Genomic DNA, 22,982 nt, shown 5'->3' with positions numbered 1-22,982 from the left:
TCACCTACGCTTCTTGTCAGTTAAAGGTGCACGAGCAAAACTATCCCACGCATAACTTGGAGTAATAGCAGTCGTCTTTGCTTTAAAGATTTAGAGGCATTGACTTTATGGTGAACATTACAAGATCTTCACTAACCATGAAAGCTTAAAATATTTCTTCATACAGAAGGAATTGAATATGAGGTAGAGGCGAAAGCTGAAGTTGGTAAAGGACTATGACTGTGACATTAATTACCATCCAAATAAGGCCAACGTGGTGGCAGATGCATTGAGTTGCAAGTCTATGACGTTGTCATAGATGACAATCCAACAATAGTTAATATCAAAATTTCAACTGATGAGTCTAGAAGTGTTAAGACCGAATGAGCAATCTAGTTTGTCCATAATAATAGTTACTTTGAATCTACTAGACCAAATCCGGGAGGGACAAGCATCAGGCCAGTAGTTGATGAAATGGAAACACAGGGGAGAGGCTAAGGGTCATGCTCTATACAAGACTATCAATGGAATTGTGCAATACAAGGGTCGCATGTGGATGCCAAGAGTCAACACTCTCAGAGAAAACATTATGTCTGAGGTACAAACTACCTTATACTCCAATCACCCTGGGAGTATGAAAATTTATAAAGATTTGCAGTTATTGTATTGGTGTCCGGGCATGAAGATCATGAGTGCATTACTTGTCAGCAGGTGAAGGTGGAGCGTTGATAATGTGTTCGTGTGACGTTCTATTTTTGTTGGAATGGTTTGGTTATGAAGCTTATTTTGTTTAGGAAATTAATTTGAGAGTTGGTTTTTGCTAAGTGAGGCATAGTTTGAGCTAAGCTAATTCATTACTATTAATTCATGATTTGTGCTTAGCGTGTTTTAATTTGGTTTTGTAGGTAAAGAGTTGAATGTATTATCACACTAAGGTTCACTTTAGTTCAGCTAGCCTAGAATTTGAACTCAGTTTGTGTGAACCCAGCCACTGTTGAAACCCAACCGAAGCTATGTGATTCAACCCATTTGATTAGCAGCTGTTGAACTGGATTCGAACAGGGGTTTAAAAACAAAGTTTTGGCATGATGAATAGCGGCTTCACTACTGTTCATCGTGCCAGCGACTTCTCGAGAGCACGAGGTGGAGTCCCATTTCTGATTTAGATCTCAGATTTAGTTTCTTCATCAACGGTGAACTTCGAGATACCACCATCCGGCATCCAAGAGGGGGAATCGAGCGACGGTGAGGAGTTTCCCATGTCGCGATATTGTCTTCCATATTCCTCTACCGCATCACAGATCGAGGGTGTTTTCCCGATCCACGAGTTCCACCAGCTAATAAAACTTTCGAAGGAGTTTCCCTGAAGCTTCTGCACTCATTTCATCTTTCATTTCATCTGTGATTCGTGAATAGATCTGATCAATCGATTAGAGCTCGTAATTCTTCAAGTCACTCTTATTCTTTGTGTGTTGAGTTTGTCAGTCGATCGTGAGCTTGAAGGGAGGTACCCAGGAGCTACGCATGTTGTCTGCATTAACTGGGAGCTTGGATTTTCTTTATCGATTGCTTGAAGGATGTTCTCCAGGAGCATTTATGTTTGTCGGCAGGAAGGAGTTTGATTCATGATCTGAGTTGAGGAATGTTTTCTTATTCTTTATCTTTACTTTATTTTTGTTGTTCCGTTCATTTACTCAGATTTGATGATCTTATTACTTGCATCTGCAATTTTCCTTCAATTTGGAGTCTATGCGATTTAATTGCTATGTTTCATCCATGTCTTTGCTAAAATTAGAAACCCTTGACCTTTTCCTTTGATTAGTTGTAGTTTGAATTGTGTGAGTAATTTGTAGTTAGGTTTTTAGTTCAAACAAGCAATCATGTTGAGTTCACTTTGTCAATGTAAGTTGTTTAATAAAAGTTTAAGTTCATTTCTGTTCTTTAGTCATTGTGCTAGCATAATTAGCCATAAATTGATTGTAAAACTTTCTGATCCCTTTCAGACAAACCAAAACCAAAACATCCATTTTCATTAGGAAACCCAAAAAAACAAAAAATAAAGAGTTTAAGATCTAAATCAAGCACATATTTATTGGTCATCTTTGGAAAAATACGACTTGAGGCCTACACCACATCTCTTCTCTAGAATTGATTTGGGTTTTCAACAATTAAAAATTTAAAGTGCCACGTGACATGCAATATGGTTCACATAAAATGTTGGCATCGTTGTCGGGGAATACTAGTAGTGTGCGTTTGTTTTTAGATTGTACATAGTTTTATTTTCTTTGTGTTGCATCTTACTTGATTTTATTGAATATCTACTTGTATTCTCACTTTGAACTGTTTTTATGATCAGGACTTCAAAAGATAAATTATTTGAACTAGATCTAGAGATTGAAAGAATTTTCGGAGTTTTGAGAATTCAAGAGAAATCATCAGAACCTTCTGATAGTACTTCGTCACATTTTGACATTTCCATGGATGAGAATCATAGGACTATGAAGGAGTTTGTAGCTCCTGATGAGACATTTTTGTATCACTTATCCAGATTTGGTATCCTCTTTTGAAGGAGTATCTCCTTTGAAAAGGATTTTTTAAATGATTTTTTAAAATAATTTTTTAAATAATTTATAAAAGGATTTTAATGATTTTTTTTTAAAAAATAATTTTTAAAAGAATTTTAAAAGGATTTTTAAAATGTTTTAAAATAATTTTAAAAAGGATTTTTAAAATAATTTTTTAAAGAAATTTAACAGGATTTTAAAATGTTTTTAAAATACTTTTTTAAAAGAATTTTAAAAATATTTTTAAAATGATTGTTTTTAATAATTTTTAAAAGGATTTTTAAAATAATTTTTGAAAAGATTTTTAAAATGATTTTTCTTTATAATTTTTAAGTTAAAATAATTTTTAAATATTTTTTAAATAGTTTAAAAGATTTTTAAAAGAATTTTTAAAAAAATTTTAAAATGATTTTTAAATAATTTTTAAAAATATTTTTAAAGTGATTTTTAAATAATTTTTAAAAGATTTTTAAATAATTTTTTAAAATGATTTTAAAATAATTTTTAAAGAATTTTAAAAATATTTTATTAAAGAATTTTTAAAATAATTTTTTAAAGAAAATAATTTTCTAAAGAATTTTTAAATATTTTTTAAAGAATTTTTAAATTGATTTCCAAATAATTTTTAAAATATTTTTTAAAGAACTTTTAAATTGATTTCCAAATAATTTTTAAAATATTTTTTAAACAATTTTTTAAAATAATTTTATTAAATATTTTTAAAGAAATTTTTAAAATAACTTTTTAAAGAATTTTTTATTTAAATAATTTTTAAAGAATTTTTAAAGGATTTTTTAAAATAATTTTTTTAAAGAATTTTTAAAATAATTTTTAATGAATTGTTTAAAATGATTTTTAAAGAATTTTTAAAATGTTTTTTAAAGAATTCTTAAAATGATTTTCAAAGAATTTTTTAAAGAATTTTTTTATAGAATTTTTAATATAATTTTTTATAGAATTTTTAAAATAATTTTTTAATGAATTTTTAAAATACTTTTTAAAGAATTTTTTATAATAATATTTTCAAATATATATTTTTTGGATAAACTTCTAGGTTATGGTGAGTCATTTGGACATCATTAGAGTAACCATGTCTTCGTGGTTTTTCAAGTAGTCTTATCCACTGAACTTAATATAAAACCTTGGTCTAACTTGTAAGGATTCGTAAGAGGTAGTTTCGGTTAGTTCCACTTAACCAAATGTACCAAGTCGAAGCTATATCTTCTTAGACATGCATAGACTAAGCTTCCCTAACGTACTATCATCCAAAACTTCACCAGTACCATAGGCCAAGTTAAACTTTATCGCTTTTTTATTTTAATTTTAATTATCCTGTCGGGTGGATTAGTTTCGGTTACCTTGTCGGGTAGATTATTTTTGGAGATACCAACTAGTTTGGAGCCTCTCCTAAATTATTGATTTTCTTTTTAAGATTTTTGTATATTTTTATTTAATATGTAAGTTTTTAATTTTGAATTAATTAGATGAGTCAAATTGTCCTAATTTAAAGGAGTGTATTTAATGATTAAATTTTCATTTAATTTTAATTTTATTAAGTTAATTGAATTATCTTTCTTTAATAGCTTATTTTTAATGTTTAAGTTTTTATTAATTTTTAAATTTGATATTAATTTTTAAATTTGAATTAATTAAATTATTTGAATTATATTTGTTTAAAGATTTATCTTTTAGCCTGTTATTAATTATTAATTTTGAATTTTTCTAGATTATCTTTGTTTAATATATTATTTTTATCATTTAATTTTAAGTTTGTTAAATTTAATTTTTGATTTTATCAAAGTGTTTGATTTTATCCTTATATTTTCTTTGTCTTTTAAGTTGATATGATTAGTGGAATTTATTAGATTAACCTTATCATTAAAATTTAATTTTTTATTAATTAAATTATCTTGGGTTTGGATAAGATTTTCTAGATTGATATTATCTAGATTATTAAATAATTTATTAAGAAATTTATTAATTTTATCTGGATCAATTTTGACCTTGTCATCTTTATCATTTGAATTTTCAGATTTGTTTAAGTTTAAATTTGAATTTTTAGGATTATTAATTATTTTCAGATTTTCTGTATTTTCTAAATAAATTAGATTTATTTTATCAGAAAATATCTTAGGGGATATTTTTGCAAGTATTGTCAACTATTCTATTTTCACATAAATTTTCAGAAATATCCAAATTAACATGCATATTATTTAAACTACTATTAGTAGGGATATTTTGGTAAATATTACTAACCTTGAGTGCAATCCCTAATTCAATAGGTTTTTCCGTTGGATCTGACTCGAGTCCGGATTCAATTTTGACTTGATCGTCTAACTCCAACGGCTCCTCGTGAAGCTTGGTCAGACAGGTCCAAAACTCGTGGGCATCCTTGACTTTTCCTGTCCTGCAATTAACTTTGATAGGTAATAAATCTGAAACTAACTTTATTACTTTTTAGTTTTCTTCTGAGACACAGAATCAATTTACTTGGTTGGGAGCCTATGTCGACTCCTACTCCAAGGTCTGCACTCGTCGAGTGCTTTCGTTGGACAATCCACTAGCAATTCATAAAATATTACAAGTTTGAGTGCAGTGTTATTAAGGAAATAATACCGACAATAATTATAAAAAGAGGAAATAGTAGCACTTTGTCGGAGAAGCATAGTGCTTTCTGTTGGAATCCCAAGGTGTTTTGATGTGATTAAACAAGTTAAGTTAGGTCCTGCATTTGTTTGACCCTTGTGTCTAAGTGTACAGGAGCTTAGGAACACAGAAAGTCGAGCGGAAGACGCGGCTAGCAAGAAGGACGACACGGGGAGAGAGCCGACGGGCTCGGTGCGTCCGAGGGACGAGGTGACCGCGGAAGAGTACACCGGTGGACGAGAACAACGTGCGCGACGTTCGAGGGACGAGAAACCGGGAAGGAAGGCTGCTTGAGGAGAAGGCCGGAACTTGGGTTCGGGTGAGCCCTATTCCGGAAGGCCGAGATCACCCAAGCTAGCGGAGCAGGAGCGAACAAGACCTGGACCGAGATGAACTGAACCGGAGGTAAAAAGTCAACATTGTTGACTTTGGGCTCGAGGGCGCCCGGAGCAGTCCGGGGCGCCCGGACCTGGATTTTGACCAGGATCGCGTCAAACGCGATCTGATCGTTGGGGGATAAAATTTTATCCTCCCTGGGCGCCCGGAACCCATTCGGGGTGCCCCGATCAGTGCTATAAATATAGCACTGATCTGCACAGTCAGAACAACACACTTGTAATTCATTTGTCTCTGTGCTTTATTTTCTTTTGTACTGTCAACGCTGTAAGAGGCTACTCCGTCCAGAGGAGAATCAGATAGTGCGTCATATTTGCCTTGGATTAGCAATCCTTTGATTGTAAACCAAGTAAACCCTCTGCGTCTGTTTTAGATTCTTTTTATTTAGTCTATGTTTTTTTTAATTACAAGTTCCTTAAATTAGTTGAATATCCGAGAAAGATTTTGTGTTTATTTTTGTAGGGCAATTCACCCCTCCCCTCTTGCCGGCCTCCAAAGGGACCTACAAGTGGTATCAGAGCAAGGCGCTTCAGGAGGACTAACCGTCGATCGAAGCAACAAGATGGTCAGACCAAGCATCGTCCCACCAAAATTCGAGGGGGACTTCGCAGACTGGAAGCGACGTATGGAGGTATTCCTAAAAACTAATTTCGAAATTCGATTTATTATGAAATATGGTTTTGTAGCTCCGACGAATCAAGATGGAGAAGAAAAAGAAGAGAGCCACTTGACAAAGAAGGAGCAAAATGAGTCTGTAGCAAACAGCCGTGCGGAATATCACCTGCTGAGCGTGTTGCCGCCTCAAGAGGTTAACTGCATCGGAAGCTATTCATCTGCCAAAGAACTCTGGGAGAAGTTCCTGGAACTCCACGAAGGCACGTCCGAAGCGAAACTCGCTAAAAGAGACATCCTCCGGAACAAGCTAATGAACATCCGAATGGAAAAAGGTGAGAAAGTAGCCAGTCTACACGCAAAGGTAAAAGAACTGATTATTGGTCTTGAGAACCTCAGAGAAATGGTAACAAATCGGGAAACAATACGCTATGCACTCAACGCGTTTCCCAGAACATCAGATTGGACATCAATCGTCGACGCCTACTACATTTCGAAAGATTTGGAGGTAAGTACTTTAGAAGAACTGTTCTCCACTCTTGAATTGCATGAAACCAGGTGTGCAGGTACAAAGGAATCAAGCCAGATGATTGCGCTAAACGCAACCAAAAGGGATGAACCCGAGTCAAACTCAGAGGATGATCATGAAGCGTACATGGTAAGAAACTTTAAAAAGTTTTTTAGAGCTAATAAATTTAAAGAAATGCAGAATAAAAAGAATCCAAGAAATAGAAGAAGGATGCGTTGCTACCAGTGTCAAAAGGAAGGACACCTAAAAGAACACTGCCCAGAATTAAAGAAGGACAAAAGCAAGATTCCCAAGAAGCACAAGAACCTAAAAGCTACTTGGGACGACACTTTTTCATCTGAATCCGAGATTCAAGAATATGTCGGGATAGCATTGATGGCAAGCTACGAAGGACAGAGTACATCAGAACCCAACATCGATGAAGGGGGAGCGACCTCAGATGGAAGTAGCGAAGCAGGGGGAGATTCAGGCTTCAAGTCTGATATGGTAAGTGAGGTATGCCTCTTACCCCCTGATGAACTTTATTTTGGTATTAAGGCAATGACAAAATCTATGTATAAATTAGAAAATAAAAATTCTAAATTAGAAAATGAAATTTTAGAAACAAAAAGAATTTTGGCAAAGTCATGTCTTATAGAGGATTTTGAAAAATTGAAAATTGAAAATGAAAAACTAAAAGAAGAAATAGAAAGATTGAAAAAATCTAATGGTTCAAATATTTCTACTTTTAGAAATTATAGAGGTTTAAATTGGTATTATAGATTTCATCAAAGTCAAATTAGAAATATATCAAAAATCTATGTACCTAGGAAATACTTGATTAATCCTGTAGGTAGGAACCTCTACTGGGTTCCAAAAAGATGTTTAATTTAAAATTAAAATTAGACTTAGCATTTTCAGCTAGGAAATTAAACAACTAATTTCATTATGAGGCTTTGTCTAAAGAAGTGGTTGTTGCTCCAATAACCAAGAAGGCCTAGTGCCTCGCTACGACCTGGAAGCCAAGTATCGAAATAAAAAGTTTAATTGACTAACTGAAAAAGTATTAATTTAAATTACTTAATGCTTTAAAAGAGTTATTTAATTTGTGTTAGAAAATATTTAATTTTTTTTTTAACTTAACTTAGAAATTTTTTTTAGAAAATTTTTTTTGGGAATGTTGAAATAAGTTTCAACTTAATTTTTTTTTTTTTTGTTAACACTTATGACTGTTTTTATCTGAAAAATATTTTACTTAAATTTTTCTCGAAAGAAAAATTCTGAAGAGTGTCTTTACTTAGACATTTTTAAATATTTTCCACTTAAAGTTTTTTTAATTTACCTTAGACTTGTTTATAACCCCAATTTTTATGTGATCAAAGGGGGAGAAGTATGTTAAGTCTAGGGGGAGGTAATATAATTTTTCAATTGAAAAATATTTGGACTTATTTGAATATAAATTATTTTTATTACATATGTTTACCCTAACTTAACTTGGATTGCTCACATCAAAAAGGGGGAGATTGTTGGAACCCCAAGGTGTTTTGATGTGATCAAACAAGCTAAGTTAGATCATGCGTTTGTTTAACCCTTGTGTCTAAGTGTGCATGACCTTAGGAACATAGGAAGTCGAGCGGAAGACGCGGCTAGCGAGAAGGACGGCACGGGGAGAGAGCGGACGGGCTCGGTGTGTCCGAGGGACGAGGTGACCACGGAAGAGTACACCGGTGGATGAGAAGAACGTGTGCGGCGTTCGAGGGACGAGAAACCGGGAAGGAAGGCTGCTCGAGGAGAAGGCCGGAACTTGGGTTCGGGTGAGCCCTATTCCGGAAGGCCGAGATCACCCAAGCTAGCGGAGCCGGAGCAAACAAGACCCGGACCGAGATGAGCTGAACCTGAGGCGAAAAAGTCAACATTGTTGACTTTGGGCTCCGGGGCGCCCGGAAGGGGCGCCTGGACCTGGATTTTGACCAGGATCGCGTCAAACGCGATCTGATCGTTGGGGGATAAAATTTTATCCCCCATGGGCGCCCAGAACTCATTCGGGGCGCCCCGACTAGTGCTATAAATATAGCACTGATCTGCACAGTCAGAATAACACACTTGTAATTCATTTGTCTCTGTGCTTTATTTTCTTTTGTACTGTCAACGCTGTAAGAGGTTATTCCGCTAGAGGAGAATCAGATAGTGCGCCATCTTTGCCTTAGATTAGCAATCCTCTGATTGCAAACCAAGTAAACCCTCTGCGTCTGTTTTAGATTCTATTTATTTAGTCTCTGTTTTTTTAATTACAAGTTCCTTAAATTAGTTGAATATCCGAGAAGGTTTTGTGTTTATTTTTGTAGGGCAATTCACCCCTCCCCTCTTGCCGGCCTCCAAAGGGACCTACACTTTCTCTAAATACCGACAAGTTTGAGTACATTACTATAAATACCGACAGGTTTGAGTTAATAAGTTTGAGTACAGTGCTTTCGATTGTTCTTTTTGGTTAAACCTAATGTTATTTTAGAAAATTAACTGATCCAAGAACATGCTCTTCTTCGGATCGAGAATATATCAAAATATCATCGATGAACACAATCACGAACTGATCCAAGAATTCCAGAAATACCCTATTCATCAGATCCATGAAAACTGCTGGAGCATTGGTAAGCCCAAATGGCATTACCAAGAACTCATAGTGTCCATATCGAGTACGGAAGGCTGTCTTCTGTATATCTGAATCTCTCACACTGAGCTGATGATAGCCAGAGCGCAGATCAATCTTAGAATACACACAAGTATTCTTGAGCTGATCAAACAGATCCTCTATACGTGGCAGCGGATATTTATTCTTAATAGTCACAGCATTCAGCTGCCGATAGTCGATGCACAATCTCATCGATCCGTCCTTCTTCTTCACAAAGAGTACTGGAGCTCCCCACGGAGACACGCTAGGACGGATAAACCCTCTATCCAGTAGCTCCTGTAATTGTACTTTTAACTCCTTCAGTTCTTTAGGTGCCATGCGATATGGAGCCTTTGATACCGGTACTGTCCCCGGAATCAACTCAACCGTGAACTCCACTTGCCTTTTTGGGGGCAAGCCAGGTAATTCCTCTGGAAATACATCGGGGTACTCCCGAACTATAGGAATGTCAGAAAGCGGTGGGGTATGATCCTGATCAGTCTTAATCATAGATAACAAATACCCCTGGCATCCTTGAGACAATAATCTCTGAGCTTGCATAGCTGAGATGATAGAAATCCCCTCATCCTTAGTACCCATGAAAACCCAGGACGGTAGACCCGGAGGTCTAAATGTAACCACTCTCGCGCTGCAATCCACGGTAGCGTAATATCTGGCCAACCAGTCCATGCCCAAAATGATGTCAAAGTCTAACATATCCAGAACCTGCAAGTCCACTGTAAGGGTCTGACCCTCGAAACCCAATGGACAATCTCTAATCTCCTGACTGATATTTAATACCTCTCCCGAGGGTAAAGAAACCGCTAATGTATGAGTCCGACGTACCGGTAATCTACCAATCTTACTCAGAAATATCCGAGAAATGAAAGAATGAGAACTACCAGTATCTATCAATAATGCTGCAGGAAAAGTATAAACAGTAGTCATACCCCGAAAGACCGATCCCTCGGCCCGCTGTGCCTCCTCTCGAGTAATAGCATAAACCCGTCCTGCCTCCGTGCCTGCCGGCGGCATCTCAGTGCCAGTCTGAAACTGTGCTGATGGAGTAGTAGCTAACTGCTGAGACTGGATCACCGGACAAGAGCTAGGTGGCGTCGGAAAATACTGAGGTGCCGGATGCATCTGATGTGACGGGACAGCCGAGGAATACTGCATAGCCATAGGTACCGCTGGGTACTGCTGACTCTGAATATGGTATACCTGGGCCCGAGAAGGTGGTATACTCTGCTGATGTGGAGTGCTCTGCGTCTTCTGTGGTCCCTTCGGCCGTCGAGTCTGAGTATTATGACTTTCTTGAGGAGTAACCTTAGCAGCCTGTAACTGAGCCTTCAGAGTACAATCGCGGCTCACATGCCCCGGAAGCTTGCAGTAGTAACATATATCTTGGCTCAATGGGCAGTTAGGTTTAGCGTGACCCTCAGCACCACATCTAAAACATCTGAGTTCCCCAGAGTAATCCTTCTGCGGAGGTCTAGAAGAACCAACAGATGATCGTCTTGTCTTCGATGATCGATGGGACGCCCCCGAAGTAGCCCGGGATCCCTGCCACTTCTTCCGTTTCTTCTGACCTTGGTTCTGTTGTTTCTGAGTCGGAGTCGTACCCTGAGCACTTTGCTTATCCTTTCCTTTTTCTAGGGAAATTTGCTGTTGTGTCATCTCAATCATCAGAGCTCTATCCAACGCCTCCCGGTACGTACTAGGAGTGAAGCCAGACATCCTGATACGGATATATACTGCAAGACCCTGAGTGAACTGATCTAACCGATCGCTCTCCTGGGCAACTAAATGAGGGCAGTACTCAGCCAACCGGTTAAATTCCGCATCATACTCCATCACAGACCGGTCACCCTGCTTCAGATGTAAGAATTCCTGTCGGCGTGCCATCCGATAAGGAGCTGGGAAATACTGTCTCTCGAATGCCTCTCGGAATAAAGTCCATGTAATGCTCTGGTCTCCAAACAGTGTCTTCTGCATCTTCCACCATGTAACAGCCTGATCTCGAAGGTGGTACGCAGCTAATTCGGCTTTTTCTTCTTCGGTACACGACATGTACTCGAAAGTATCCTCCACATTTCCCAACCAAGACCGAGCAACCGTCGGGTCGGGAACCCCATGAAATAGAGTAAATCGATCCTTCACCGACCGAGCCAATAATGGGATACGGGCTCTATCCCTCACCCAAGGAGTAGCAACCGGAGTAGGGATAACTGGGGGTAATCTCGGAGAAACCGCCTGAGTCTGAACACCCGGATTTCTCATAGAAGTCTGAGGAGTCTGTCGGCTACTGTCAACCTCCACGCCTGCAGGATCCCCAACAGAATCCGCCTCGTGCTCCTCTGGCTCAACCTCTACTGACTCGATAGGCTGCTTCCGGGGTCGCCCCGGACCACGACGCGGACGAGGGGTCGTATCTCCGTGCTTCATTCCTGATAAGAAGCACAAGGTAAGACTACAACACTATAATACACAGTGATTTAACTTACATCCTATAGCTTGGAGATATCCAGCCGCTGCCTAGTCCCAACATCCGGACAGTCACATCGGAAGAAGAGAAAAAAAAGAAAAGAAAAAATGGATCCCGAGTGAAAACCCTCGTAACTTCGGAGTCCTCGTAAAACTGGTAAATCTCGCAACCCTCGAAAATCCAAGACCCGAGAAATAGATATCGTAACCTCAAAACTAAAACACGAAATAACGAAAACCTCCAAAAATCCAAAACCCGAAAAGAAATAGGCCTCGTAAACCCGCTCTGATACCACTAAATTGTCACGCCCCTCGAGGAAATACCTCCCGAAAAATTTCGACAGCATCTCCCCTGTACCGGTGACAATCGGAAACATCCGTACAAACAAAATACGTCAGCCACAGGCGGCTGGAATATTTATGCACAAAAGAAACACAACCACGCAGTTAAATATCTAGCCCACACAGATATATATCAAAAACACAGCGGAAAAACGAATAAAGAACCCACAAATGCGAAAGTCCACAAAATACCACAGGCATAAGTCCACAATACACGAATCAAACATAGTTCGTTTTCACAACTCTAAATCCAACAAAATCGAAGGGTAGGGAAAGAGAAAACAAAACCAAAAAAAAAGGGGCTCCGGATGTGACGTGGAAAGGGGGAACCGGCCAGCAGCACACTCCAAGCATCATCATATCATCTACCTACTGCCTGAAACCATCAGCATATAAACGGGGTAGTGAGTACAGGGAACTCAGCGGGTATAGACAGGATAAAGCATGGTCTACATAAAGATATAGGAATCAAAGGATACAGTCTCCATAAGCAAAGAATAAGAATATGCTAACATAACACAACTCATCTATCTATACCTGATATAATGACTGTGCATGAACATACCAGACATAATAAAAGCATATAACGTGAATGTACATACCCGAAAAGAACCAACCCCCTGATACCATGATCCGTAAACCCACCGAGTCAATAACATACTCCGGACACCTGTGCAATATATATACGTCTGCAAATATATGTAAAGTAAATGACATGTATGCAGCATGGCATCCATATGCAGCATACATAGCTCAGACAAATGCAACAGTACACAGTCACATGCAACTAATATCTAGTAAGCATGTATGCAAAATATCCCCACAGATGCACCGTGCATCATATGCAAAAGTGCATGCATGCTCCATGGTCACCCCCGCCACCTCTCTAGACACCACGACCCCTGTATGGCCGAGAGGCTTGGGTCTGTGACGACTGTACTACCCTCCAGCCCACAATAGAGTGGTCGAGGCGGACAGTCCGCTAGTAGCTATCTAACTACATAGCATCAGGGTCCCTGGCTGCTCACAACGCCGGATCTCACTAAACCTCGTGACCGGGTGGCACAACAGGACAAGCGGCGACTGCTCCAGCTACCACTACCCATGAGTGGCCGAAGGTGCGCGCTAAACCAAACCAACTGATGACCTTCTCAACCACAAGGGAGACAACGGTCATCAGATGCAATGAATGATGAGCATGATATACATATATATAATCATCATCCATGCAACAACCTTCCCCCTCATAAACGCCTCCAATAACCACAACAGACGTAACTACACATACCACTATGCAAATGGAATGGTAAACCTGTAGGACCTATAACCCATACCAATCACAACCTAGACAGGTATAGCCCACAAATATCCAATACAGTCCTCCCTACAACACTCTACATGTGTATAAACAATAGAGTCACAAATAACAAGAATAGAGACTGTAACGAAGCAACCCAGATCATATCAAAGATCAAGCAAAAGAGACAAGCAGGAAAGCAACAAATAATAAGATTTAAGGAATGCAACCTAAATATCCAAAAACATATAACCATGCTTTAAAGTTCAAGGAGCTAAATAGAAATTTAGGAAGAAATACCCGCCTCGATATATCCCGAAATCAACAGAACCACCACGTCGCGCAACTCGTCGTCAATCAAGGTCCTGTATCACATATACAAATTTATATAACTATATATGTGTACACCAAAAATAAATAACCGACTTAAAGTATTTAGCTAATAGTGATTACTACTCCTTTCCACTGGCTAAGCTAAATTAAATATCCATTAGGTCCTCAATTATCATCCAACCTCCTGTTACTACCTAGAGCAATGCAGCCCTAAAAACCCCTAATCACCTTTGATTAGGTTTATTCATACCTCAAAGCCTCCAATTACCTAGCACAAAACTTTTATCACTGTTGACTAAGCCTGATCACCCTAATTTCCAGAACTCCTAGTGAAACAGTACACCAAGAATCTCTAACACCTAAACAAATCGATTCTGGTTGCTTCTGCCTATGATCCGGATCAAGAATATAGGGATTCCACTGAAAAACAAAAAATCCAATAGATACACTGATGCATCAAGAGAAGATGAGTTAAACCATACCTCAATTCCCTATATCAGAAAACTACATATGACAACCCTACAAACCGGATCAAGAAGGAAGAACAGCAAGAAAACATCGCAACAATCTGTTAACAACAACAACCTACTGGTGTCCTTACCTCTGCTCTTCAATTGCCGGAGATGGTCACAAATATGATGTAGAAGAGTAATCCCCAGCAGATCTGTAGTGCCCGGAATCACAACATCAAGCTCTGCTTCTCAGAAAAATCCCCCGCATCACCTCTAGAAGAACAGATCAGGGTTTCGAATTCCCGATCAAACAAAAGAAGACCAAATCGCTTACCTCAAGATCACGGCTAGAGTACGATCACAGATCCGGTGGAGGAGTTGATCTAGTCAAGCTATGATGGCCAGAAACAAGACACCGATCTCTGCCTCCCAAAGAAAACCACCCGAATCAACACCAGAAAAGATCAAGGTTCGAATTCACAACCAAAACCAAACCCTTACCTCCGAGATCGAAGTTTAGGGCTCGACTTGTTCTTGCCGACGAACAAAACAGGGAAATCGGAAGGAAACAATGGGCGTTACCTCACACAACCGGTCGTCGATGCCCAGATCCAACGTCGATGCCCTCGGTTTCCTCCCGACAGCCGGCGAAATCCCCAAACCGAGCTCCGTCGCTGTTGTTTACCGAGGTCAGAGAAAGGAAAAGCGATCGGGGAGAAGGAGGGTTTCGGTTCTACTAACCTTTCTTCCCTTCGATGCTCCAAGATCCGCTCCTCGCCGGCGACACCGAGGGAAGAAGCGATCGCCGGTCTCGGTTGCGTGGCGTCTGAGATCGCGAGGCGCAGGGTAGGAATAGAGAAGCCGAAGGTGAACCGGGAGGCTTCGGGCTTTATAAAGAAATCAATCCCACCCCTAGGTTAGCTTAATTAAGGCCTAAGTCTAGCCTTAATCAATTCCCGCTTAATTTGGGTATTCTAAACCTGCCTTTATCTAGCCCCGTCGGCGTATCCCTCATACGGAGTCCTATGGACTCCGTTTAGCTCCAGAAAAATTTCTAAAAATTCTTAAAAATTTTCCTAAGGTTATTCCACGATAACCCTAAATTAAATTCGCATATATTACAGTTAGTCCTCCTTAAGCGTCCTGGCTCTGATACCATTTGTTGGTCCACGTTGGACTGGCTAGAAGGGGGGTTGAATAGCTCTGCACAAATAAAAATAAAACCCTTATTGGACTTTTATAGAAACACTTGCATTAATTAAAGAAAGAACTAAATAGTAGAGACACTATAGTTTTGAATTTGTTACAACCGGGGAGGTTGTTAATCCAAGGAATGAACCGCACTATATCTCTTTCAGGCGGAGAAGCCTCTTACATCAATGACATACAAAAAATAGAAGCTAAACTAAAGATGAAAGTGCACAAGTGTTGGTTTGCTAATTGCTTGAATGAAAAATAGCTTCTGGACCAAGGCTGTATTTATAGCCTTGGTCAGGGCGCTTGGAGGGTTCCAGGCGCCTGGGAGGGGATAAAATTTTATTCTCTTCACAACGGATTACGTTTGATCATGATCTGGTTAAAATCTAGGTTCTCAGTGCCTGGAATCGATCCAGGCGCCCGGAATCGCTCCGGGCGCTCGAAATCGCTCCAGGCGCCCGGAATCGCTCCGGGCGCTCGAAATCGCTCCAGGCGCCCAGACTGGTCTGGGCCCTCTGCTCCGATGCTTCTCACCTCAGTCCAGGTCTTTTGATCCGACTCTGCTCGCTTAGGTGATTTCATTTAATAGAAATAAGGCTCACCCGAAATAAATTTCAGCCTTCTCGAGCAACCTTTCGCTCTGGCTTATCGTCCTTCGAAAACGCTGCGCGCCTCCTTCTCGTCCGCCCACTTACTCTTCTGCAGCACCTCGTACCTTAGACGCACCGAGCCCGTCGGCTCTCTCCCGTGCCGTCCTTCTCATTAGCTACGTCTTTTGCTCTACTCCCTGTGCTCCTAAGCTCCTGTACACTTAGACACAAGATTAAAACACCACAGGACCTAACTTAACATGTTGATCACATCAAAACAACCTTGGGGTTCCCACACCTTTTTCTTCAGGAGGAAGAGAGCACGAAAGTGGGAGAAGTAAAATGACTATCCACGTTGCTGGAGAAGACAGTCGGACGCTAGCGAGGATCGTCGGGAGAATTGCTAGGAGAGTCGCTCGAAACCTAGGGCATGGGACATGCTCGAAGTCATTTGAAAAATGAATTGATTTTATTTCACAGAATTTAAATAAATGAAACGACTGTGGATCATACTTTTTACGAAGGGAAGTCCCCAATCGATCGTCTGATTGATTGCGACAAAAAGAATTGATTGCCCAATCAATTCAAGACGGCTGTGTGTAACTCGAACAACGTATCAATCAATTGGCTGATCGATTGATTTTCACTGAATCAATCCAGTGATTGATTTCGTGATACTTTGTGTGAAAATGTGGACTTTCTAATCAATTGACCAATTGACTAGGATTACTGATATGTTTGCATTTTTTAATTTGATTCGGACCGAATTTCATAAATGCATAACTAATTCTACACAATTTCAAAAATCATGAAATTTTGGGTATGCATTACTTATGTCTTATACTATTAGGGAGAAATAATTTTCATAAAAAATAACCATTATTTTCAAGGATTGACACATAATTGGAAACCATTTAAAAACTTTAATATTTTTCAAGTTTGTATCTAATGAATTAATGGTGATTCCGATCAAGAGATAGACTTCACCAAGGAAAAATGATTTTGAGATATTGTTCAAAACATAATTTTCAACTATAATCTTTGGGATAAATGCACATGATTTGTACATTTACTTTTCCTATAATTGGACAAATGAATGATCCATGAGAAATTCAATCTTCTTGATTAAAGTAATGCATCATAACAAACATTATAACCAAGAGAATTGTCCCTAACCTCTCACTCCCATCTAAACATATCAAGAGAACAAAGCAAGGGAAATCCTTTGTTTTGGTGAGAGGCAAAACAAAGGTTAAGGAAACTTCGATAATTTTATCTTTGAAATGATCATGGAGGATTGTGGTCTAGTCAATACAACACATTCCCAATTATCTTCAAAGAAAACTAAAATCAACTTCGAGAAGATGTTTAGTAAAAATATCGGCTAAGTTTGATTTTGACTCAATATAATTTAGAACGCTATAACCTCAAGTCACATGATCATGAATAAAATGATACTTGACCTCTATGGGTTTTGTTCTTGAATAATGGATGGAATTTTTTTTTTGTCAAATTTATTATACTTACATTATCACAAAGAAATTGGTCATTTTTAAAGTGAGTTTATAGTCTTCTAGAGTATTATCACAAAGAACTTGGTCATTTTTTAAGTGAGTTTATAGTCTTCTAGAGTATGGGTCATTCACAATAATTGTAATGCATACTCTCCCATAGCAATATATTCTGCTTTGGTTATGGAGAGAGCTACACAATGTTATTTTTTACTTAATCAACTTACTAGAGAAGACCCTAGAAATTGACATCCACCATTAGTACTTTTGAAATCCAATTTGCATCCGACATAATCAAAATCGGTATATCCCACTAGATCAAAAGTTTTAGTTTGAGGATACCAAAGGCCTACATTTTGAGTTCCCTTGAGATATCGAAGAATTCGCTTAACGACACTCAAATATGATTCCTTAGCACAAGATTGATACTTTGTACGCATACCCACGACAAATAGTATGTTGGGTCTACTAGTTGTGAGATAGAAGAGACTCCTTATAGAACTATGATACATCTTAGAGTCAACTTCTTATCTTTCAAGATCGCTATCTAATTTAGCGCTAATGGCCATAGGAGTAGATATATCTTTGGTATTTTTCATTCCAATTTTTTTAAATAATTCTTTGGCATACTTAGATTAATGAATGTAAATTCTCTCTTTTATTTTTTTAATTTGTAAACGTAGAAAAAATATCAACTCACCAACCAAACTCATTCTCCATGTAATTGATAAACTCATTTAAGAAATCTTTATTTGTGGAACTACAAATAATGTCATCTACATAGATTTCGACCACAAAGATATCATTACCATTATTTTTCAAGAACAAGGTAGGATCAATCTTTCCTCTATGAAATCTTTTTGATACTAAAAATATTGACAACCATTCATACCAAGCATGTGGAGCTTGTTTTAGCCCATATAAGGCTTTTTTAAGCTTATATACATGATTTGGAAATACTAAATTTTTAAATCCTGGTGGTTGCTCAACATATACCTCTTCTTTTATAAAACCATTTAAAAATGCTAATTTTACATTCATTTGATATAATTTAAATCCTTTATGAGCAACAAATGCCAACATCATTTTAATAGACTCTAATCTCGCTATGGGTGGTGCATAATTTTCATCATAATCCAACCCTTCTACTTGATTGAAGAATCTAGCAACTAATATAGCTTTGTTTCTTACAACTACTCCCTTATCATCAAGTTTGTTCCTAAAGATCCATTTTGTATCAATAATTGATTTTTCTTTAGGTCTAAAAATTGAATTCTAAACTTGACTTCTCTCAAATTATGATAATTCATCATGCATTACCAAAATCTAATCCGGATCAAGCAAGGTATCATCAATGATTTTTGGTTCAATTTGAGAAATTAGAGCTACTTGACTTCCTTCGTTTCTAAAATAAGATCGAGTTCTCACTCCTTGTGTGATATCTCCTACTATTTGATCTAAGAGATGATTTACATGAATCCTAGTAGGTCTTGTTTCTTGATTTGTTGTAATTTCAAGTTCAAGTAGTAAAGTTTCAATTTTGTCACTATCACCCTCTTGGTTTTCTCCCCCTATATTATTTCCTTCATTTAATGTCAATTTCTCTAACTCAAATTGTAATTTTTCATTATTTGTTCTAGTAGGATTTGATGGAGAATTTTATTCAAACACAATAATTAATGATTTTTCAACTAATTTAGATCTTTTATTGTAAATTTGATATACTTTACTATGAATTGAGTAACCTAAAAGAATACCCTCATCCGCCTTAGCGGAGAAATTTTCTAATTAATCTTTGGCGTTTATAATGTAAACCTTACATCCAAACACTCTAAGATGTTTAATTGTAGGTGGTTTACCAAATCATATCTTATGAGATGTTTTTCCTAGAAACCTATGTATTAATGTTCAATTTTATACATAACAAGCCATATTAATTGCTTGGCCCATAGGTAGCTATGAAATGAATATTCATTTAACATGATCCTAGCAACCTCTTGCAAAACCCTATTTTTCCTCTCAACAACTCCATTTTGTAGAGGAGCCCTAGGGTGGAAAATTTATGTTTATAACTTTTTTTCATGGCAAAACTTGCGAACCTATCATTTTCAAATTCACCTCCATGATCACTTCTTATTTTCTTTATCTTGTGATTCTTTTCATTTTCTACCCCTTTACAAAAAATAATCAAGGTATCTAAAGTTTGATCCTTATGTTTATAGGATAGAGACATGATAGAGGGGGGGGGGGGGGGGAATAATACTCGTAGATATTTCCCATTTTCGCAAACAACAGAATGAAATGCAATGGAAAATAAAAAACACGATCGCAAACACAAGTAGGATTTATTTAGTTCAGAGTCTATGATGACTCATACTCCAAGTCCCGCAATCGTTGATCATTTTTGTTGGGCAACCACTATAGATTTAGAAAGTTACAAGAATGATTACACTTTGAATATAAGTAACTTAACAAAAAGGGCAATACCAACGACTTGGAAAGATGAATCTTTTGCGTAGTCGTCGTCGATGTAGAGTTACGTCATCGTAGAGATATTTTCGGAGAAGTGTGTAGAAGCTGAAGATGCTTGGAATTTGTTGTTCGAAGTGTTGTCGAGACCTCCTTTTTAGTCAAGTTGAGCTTGATCCAGATCTACTGATCTCGAGATCAGGTTTGACTCAACTTTGATCGGTCAACCGATCCACCTGATCGATCGATTGATCCTACCTAATTCGGTCTATCTTCCCGTCTAGATTCTACTACTTCGGATGAGTCTTCATTCGGTCAACCGATCCGTCATTACTCCTCAGCTTATCTGGTCCAATCAACCCGGGCTGATCAGCCCGTTTCTTATCATTGATTAGTCAACTGAACCCGTTGTTCGGTAGATTGCTCTTGGTCATAGCCACAAGCTGATATGATCTCTGGGGTTCAGTCGACCAATCTGGAGGTTCGGTCGACGAAACAAGGCAAAAGTCTAAACTTGCACAATTGTTAGTTTTCTACAAAATAGAATTAGAATAAAAGGCAAATAACATGTAAAGATAAGTTTTGACAACCTTTGAACTGTCCAGTCGTGATTGTGAGTTTCGCTGAAACTCTAGGTTGGACCGACGTCTACTATTCCCTCTTCGGGGAACGTGTCATCACCTACTCCTCTCAAGAGAGTTTACCTTTTGCCAAACTGATCCTCCATACCATCTTGACTTTTGCTCAGTATCCATGACTTCAGAACTTTTTCGCTAAACGTCCAATCCCCAACATGTCTAGTCTTTCGCCTAGTGTCCTCGACCTCCAAGACTTCAACCTAGAATCCGCGATCTAAGGATTTCGCCTAATGTCCTCGACCTGCTAAGATTTCGCCTAGTCCCCCGGACTAGGACTTCATTGCCTAACCACAGCTAGGACTTTCCTTCACCTAAGATCACTTAGGACTTTCCTACACACTTAGTTCAACTTGTTAGATCACAAGACAGCTTAACTTTGAACCCCTTTTCCATTATCAAAACACGGGTTTGATCATCTGGTGCTACCTACACCAACAATGTTTCAAGAAAATTAATACCCATGTATATCTAGTGTAATCATCTACGATCACAAAGCAATGCCTACTACCATTTAAAGAAACATATCTACTATTATCAAACAAATCCATGTGAATAAGTTCCAATGCATTTGAAGTACTTACAACATTTTTACCTTTATGGGTAGCTTTGATTTGCTTACCCATTTGACATGCATCACACATTTTATCCTTTTGAAACTTCAACTTTGACAATCCTTGCACCAACTCTTTCTTTGAGATTCTTTTGATATTCCTCATATTGGTGTGAGCAAGTCTCTGATTCCAAAGCCAAGTCTCCTCTTCTTTAGACATGAGACATTTAGCAACCACATTAGTAGCACCAAATATTTCAATTTGATAAATATTTTCTTTTCTATGGTCCATGAGCATAATGGTATTTTGTTCACTATGCTTGATTAAGCACTGAGATAAGGTAAACTCAACTCTATAATTCAAATCACATAGTTGACTAGCACTTAAAAGATTAAAAGTCATACCTTTTACTAATAAAATATTTTTTATCATAAATTTTCTAGAAATTCTAATATCTCTAATTCCTATGACTTTTAATTTATCATTATTACTAAAAGAAATGATACCTTTACTTTTGTGTCTAAATGATGAAAATTTTGATGAATCTCCTGTCATATGCCTAGAGCATCCACTATCTATAAACCATGTTGTTGGATGTTCCCCCTCAATGTATGCCTGTTCAAATCCGATAAACTAAATATTTTGGTACCCAAATTTTGGGTCCAGTAGCATCAACAATAAATTTCTTGGGTACCCAAACTTGCACAATATTAATCCTTGAAGCATGATTTCTACTAACTAAAGACAAAAACTTGATTTTTTTTTTTATGTTATGATTTAAATCCTAAACCCGCTTTATTGTAAACACCCCTTTGAGCTCCTAGAATCATGTCCAAATATTTAAAACTTGAAGTAAACTTTTCTAAAGCACCTCTAAGATCATCAACTTGCAATTTCAAAGATGCATTCTCATTCTTAAGGCCATCAAATTCAATAATGTCATTTTCATAATGCATGCAAATTTCACATGGTGCATTTTCATTCTTAAATGATCTCAATTCATTTTATAACTTTCTAACCTTATCTTTTGATTTTTCTAGAGCATTAGTTAAACATACAATGGTAGTATACATCTTATCAAGCTTGGGAGAAATTACCTCATCATCACTAGATGATAACTCACTTGAAGATTCTGCATCCTCCCTATGATTATCTTCACCTTCGCTAGCTTCCACATGGCTTAAGGCCATGAGTGTCACGTGCCTTGGGCTCTTCCTTTTATCTTCTTCTAATGAACTTGAAGATGATTCATCCCATATGGCTTTCAAGACCTTCTTTTTCTTCTTAATCTTTTCTTCTTGCTTCTTTAATTTTGGACACTCCATTTTGTAATGTCCCTTTTTCTTACATCATTGCAAATTAAATCAGTTTTAGACTTTAAATCTATAAGAGATTTACCTTTTCTTTTGCCATCATTGAAGATCTTCTTAACATCCTTCTTGTTAAACTTCCTTGATCATCTTATCATTCTTCGAACAAAATTTGTCATTTCACTTGATAATAGCTCTTCATCACTATCACTATTACTATCTTGCTCGGACTTTGAAGATGACTCCTTCTTCTTTTCTTTGTGCTTCTTCTTACTCTTTTCACCTGCAACCTGTTAGGATGTATACTAAAAGTCTAGCTTTTGATATAAACATTTATCTAGAAATAAGAATCACATTGGTCAAATGTCTACATTTATGATAAATGTAGTTGTTCAATTAATTTATATTGTAGATAACATGGTGTGTGGTGTCACA

General features: G+C 37.6%; 1 protein-coding gene across 1 annotated transcript; it reads right to left on the bottom strand.

The window, feature by feature from the left end:
- On the bottom strand, positions 1–22,562 carry LOC121994894. The gene is made up of 4 exons (XM_042548780.1): positions 22,335–22,562; positions 22,109–22,220; positions 9,484–11,820; positions 1–80 (listed from the first exon to the last, which is right to left on the bottom strand). The coding sequence occupies exons 1-4, from the start codon at positions 22,560–22,562 to the stop codon at positions 1–3; spliced, it is 2,757 nt and encodes a 918-aa protein (XP_042404714.1).
- Between the last annotated feature and the right edge of the window lie 420 nt (positions 22,563–22,982).

This window comes from Zingiber officinale, chromosome 6A (genome assembly GCF_018446385.1).
Source record: "Zingiber officinale cultivar Zhangliang chromosome 6A, Zo_v1.1, whole genome shotgun sequence".
NCBI lineage: Eukaryota > Viridiplantae > Streptophyta > Magnoliopsida > Zingiberales > Zingiberaceae > Zingiber > Zingiber officinale.
Note: the sequence above shows the minus strand (reverse complement) of the source record. Positions and strands in the feature narration are given on the sequence as shown.

Excerpts from the sequence above, each read along its gene's own strand:
- LOC121994894 (XM_042548780.1), bottom strand. The coding sequence starts at position 22,562 with ATGGAGTGTCCAAAATTAAAGAAGCAAGAAGAAAAGATTAAGAAGAAA. Across the intron at positions 22,221-22,334 it reads TATCATCTAGTGATGATGAG|AATGAAAATGCACCATGTGA; the intron begins GTAATTTCTCCC and ends AGATCATTTAAG. Across the intron at positions 11,821-22,108 it reads GCAAGTTGATGATCTTAGAG|GAATGAAGCACGGAGATACG; the intron begins GTGCTTTAGAAA and ends GCTTCTTATCAG.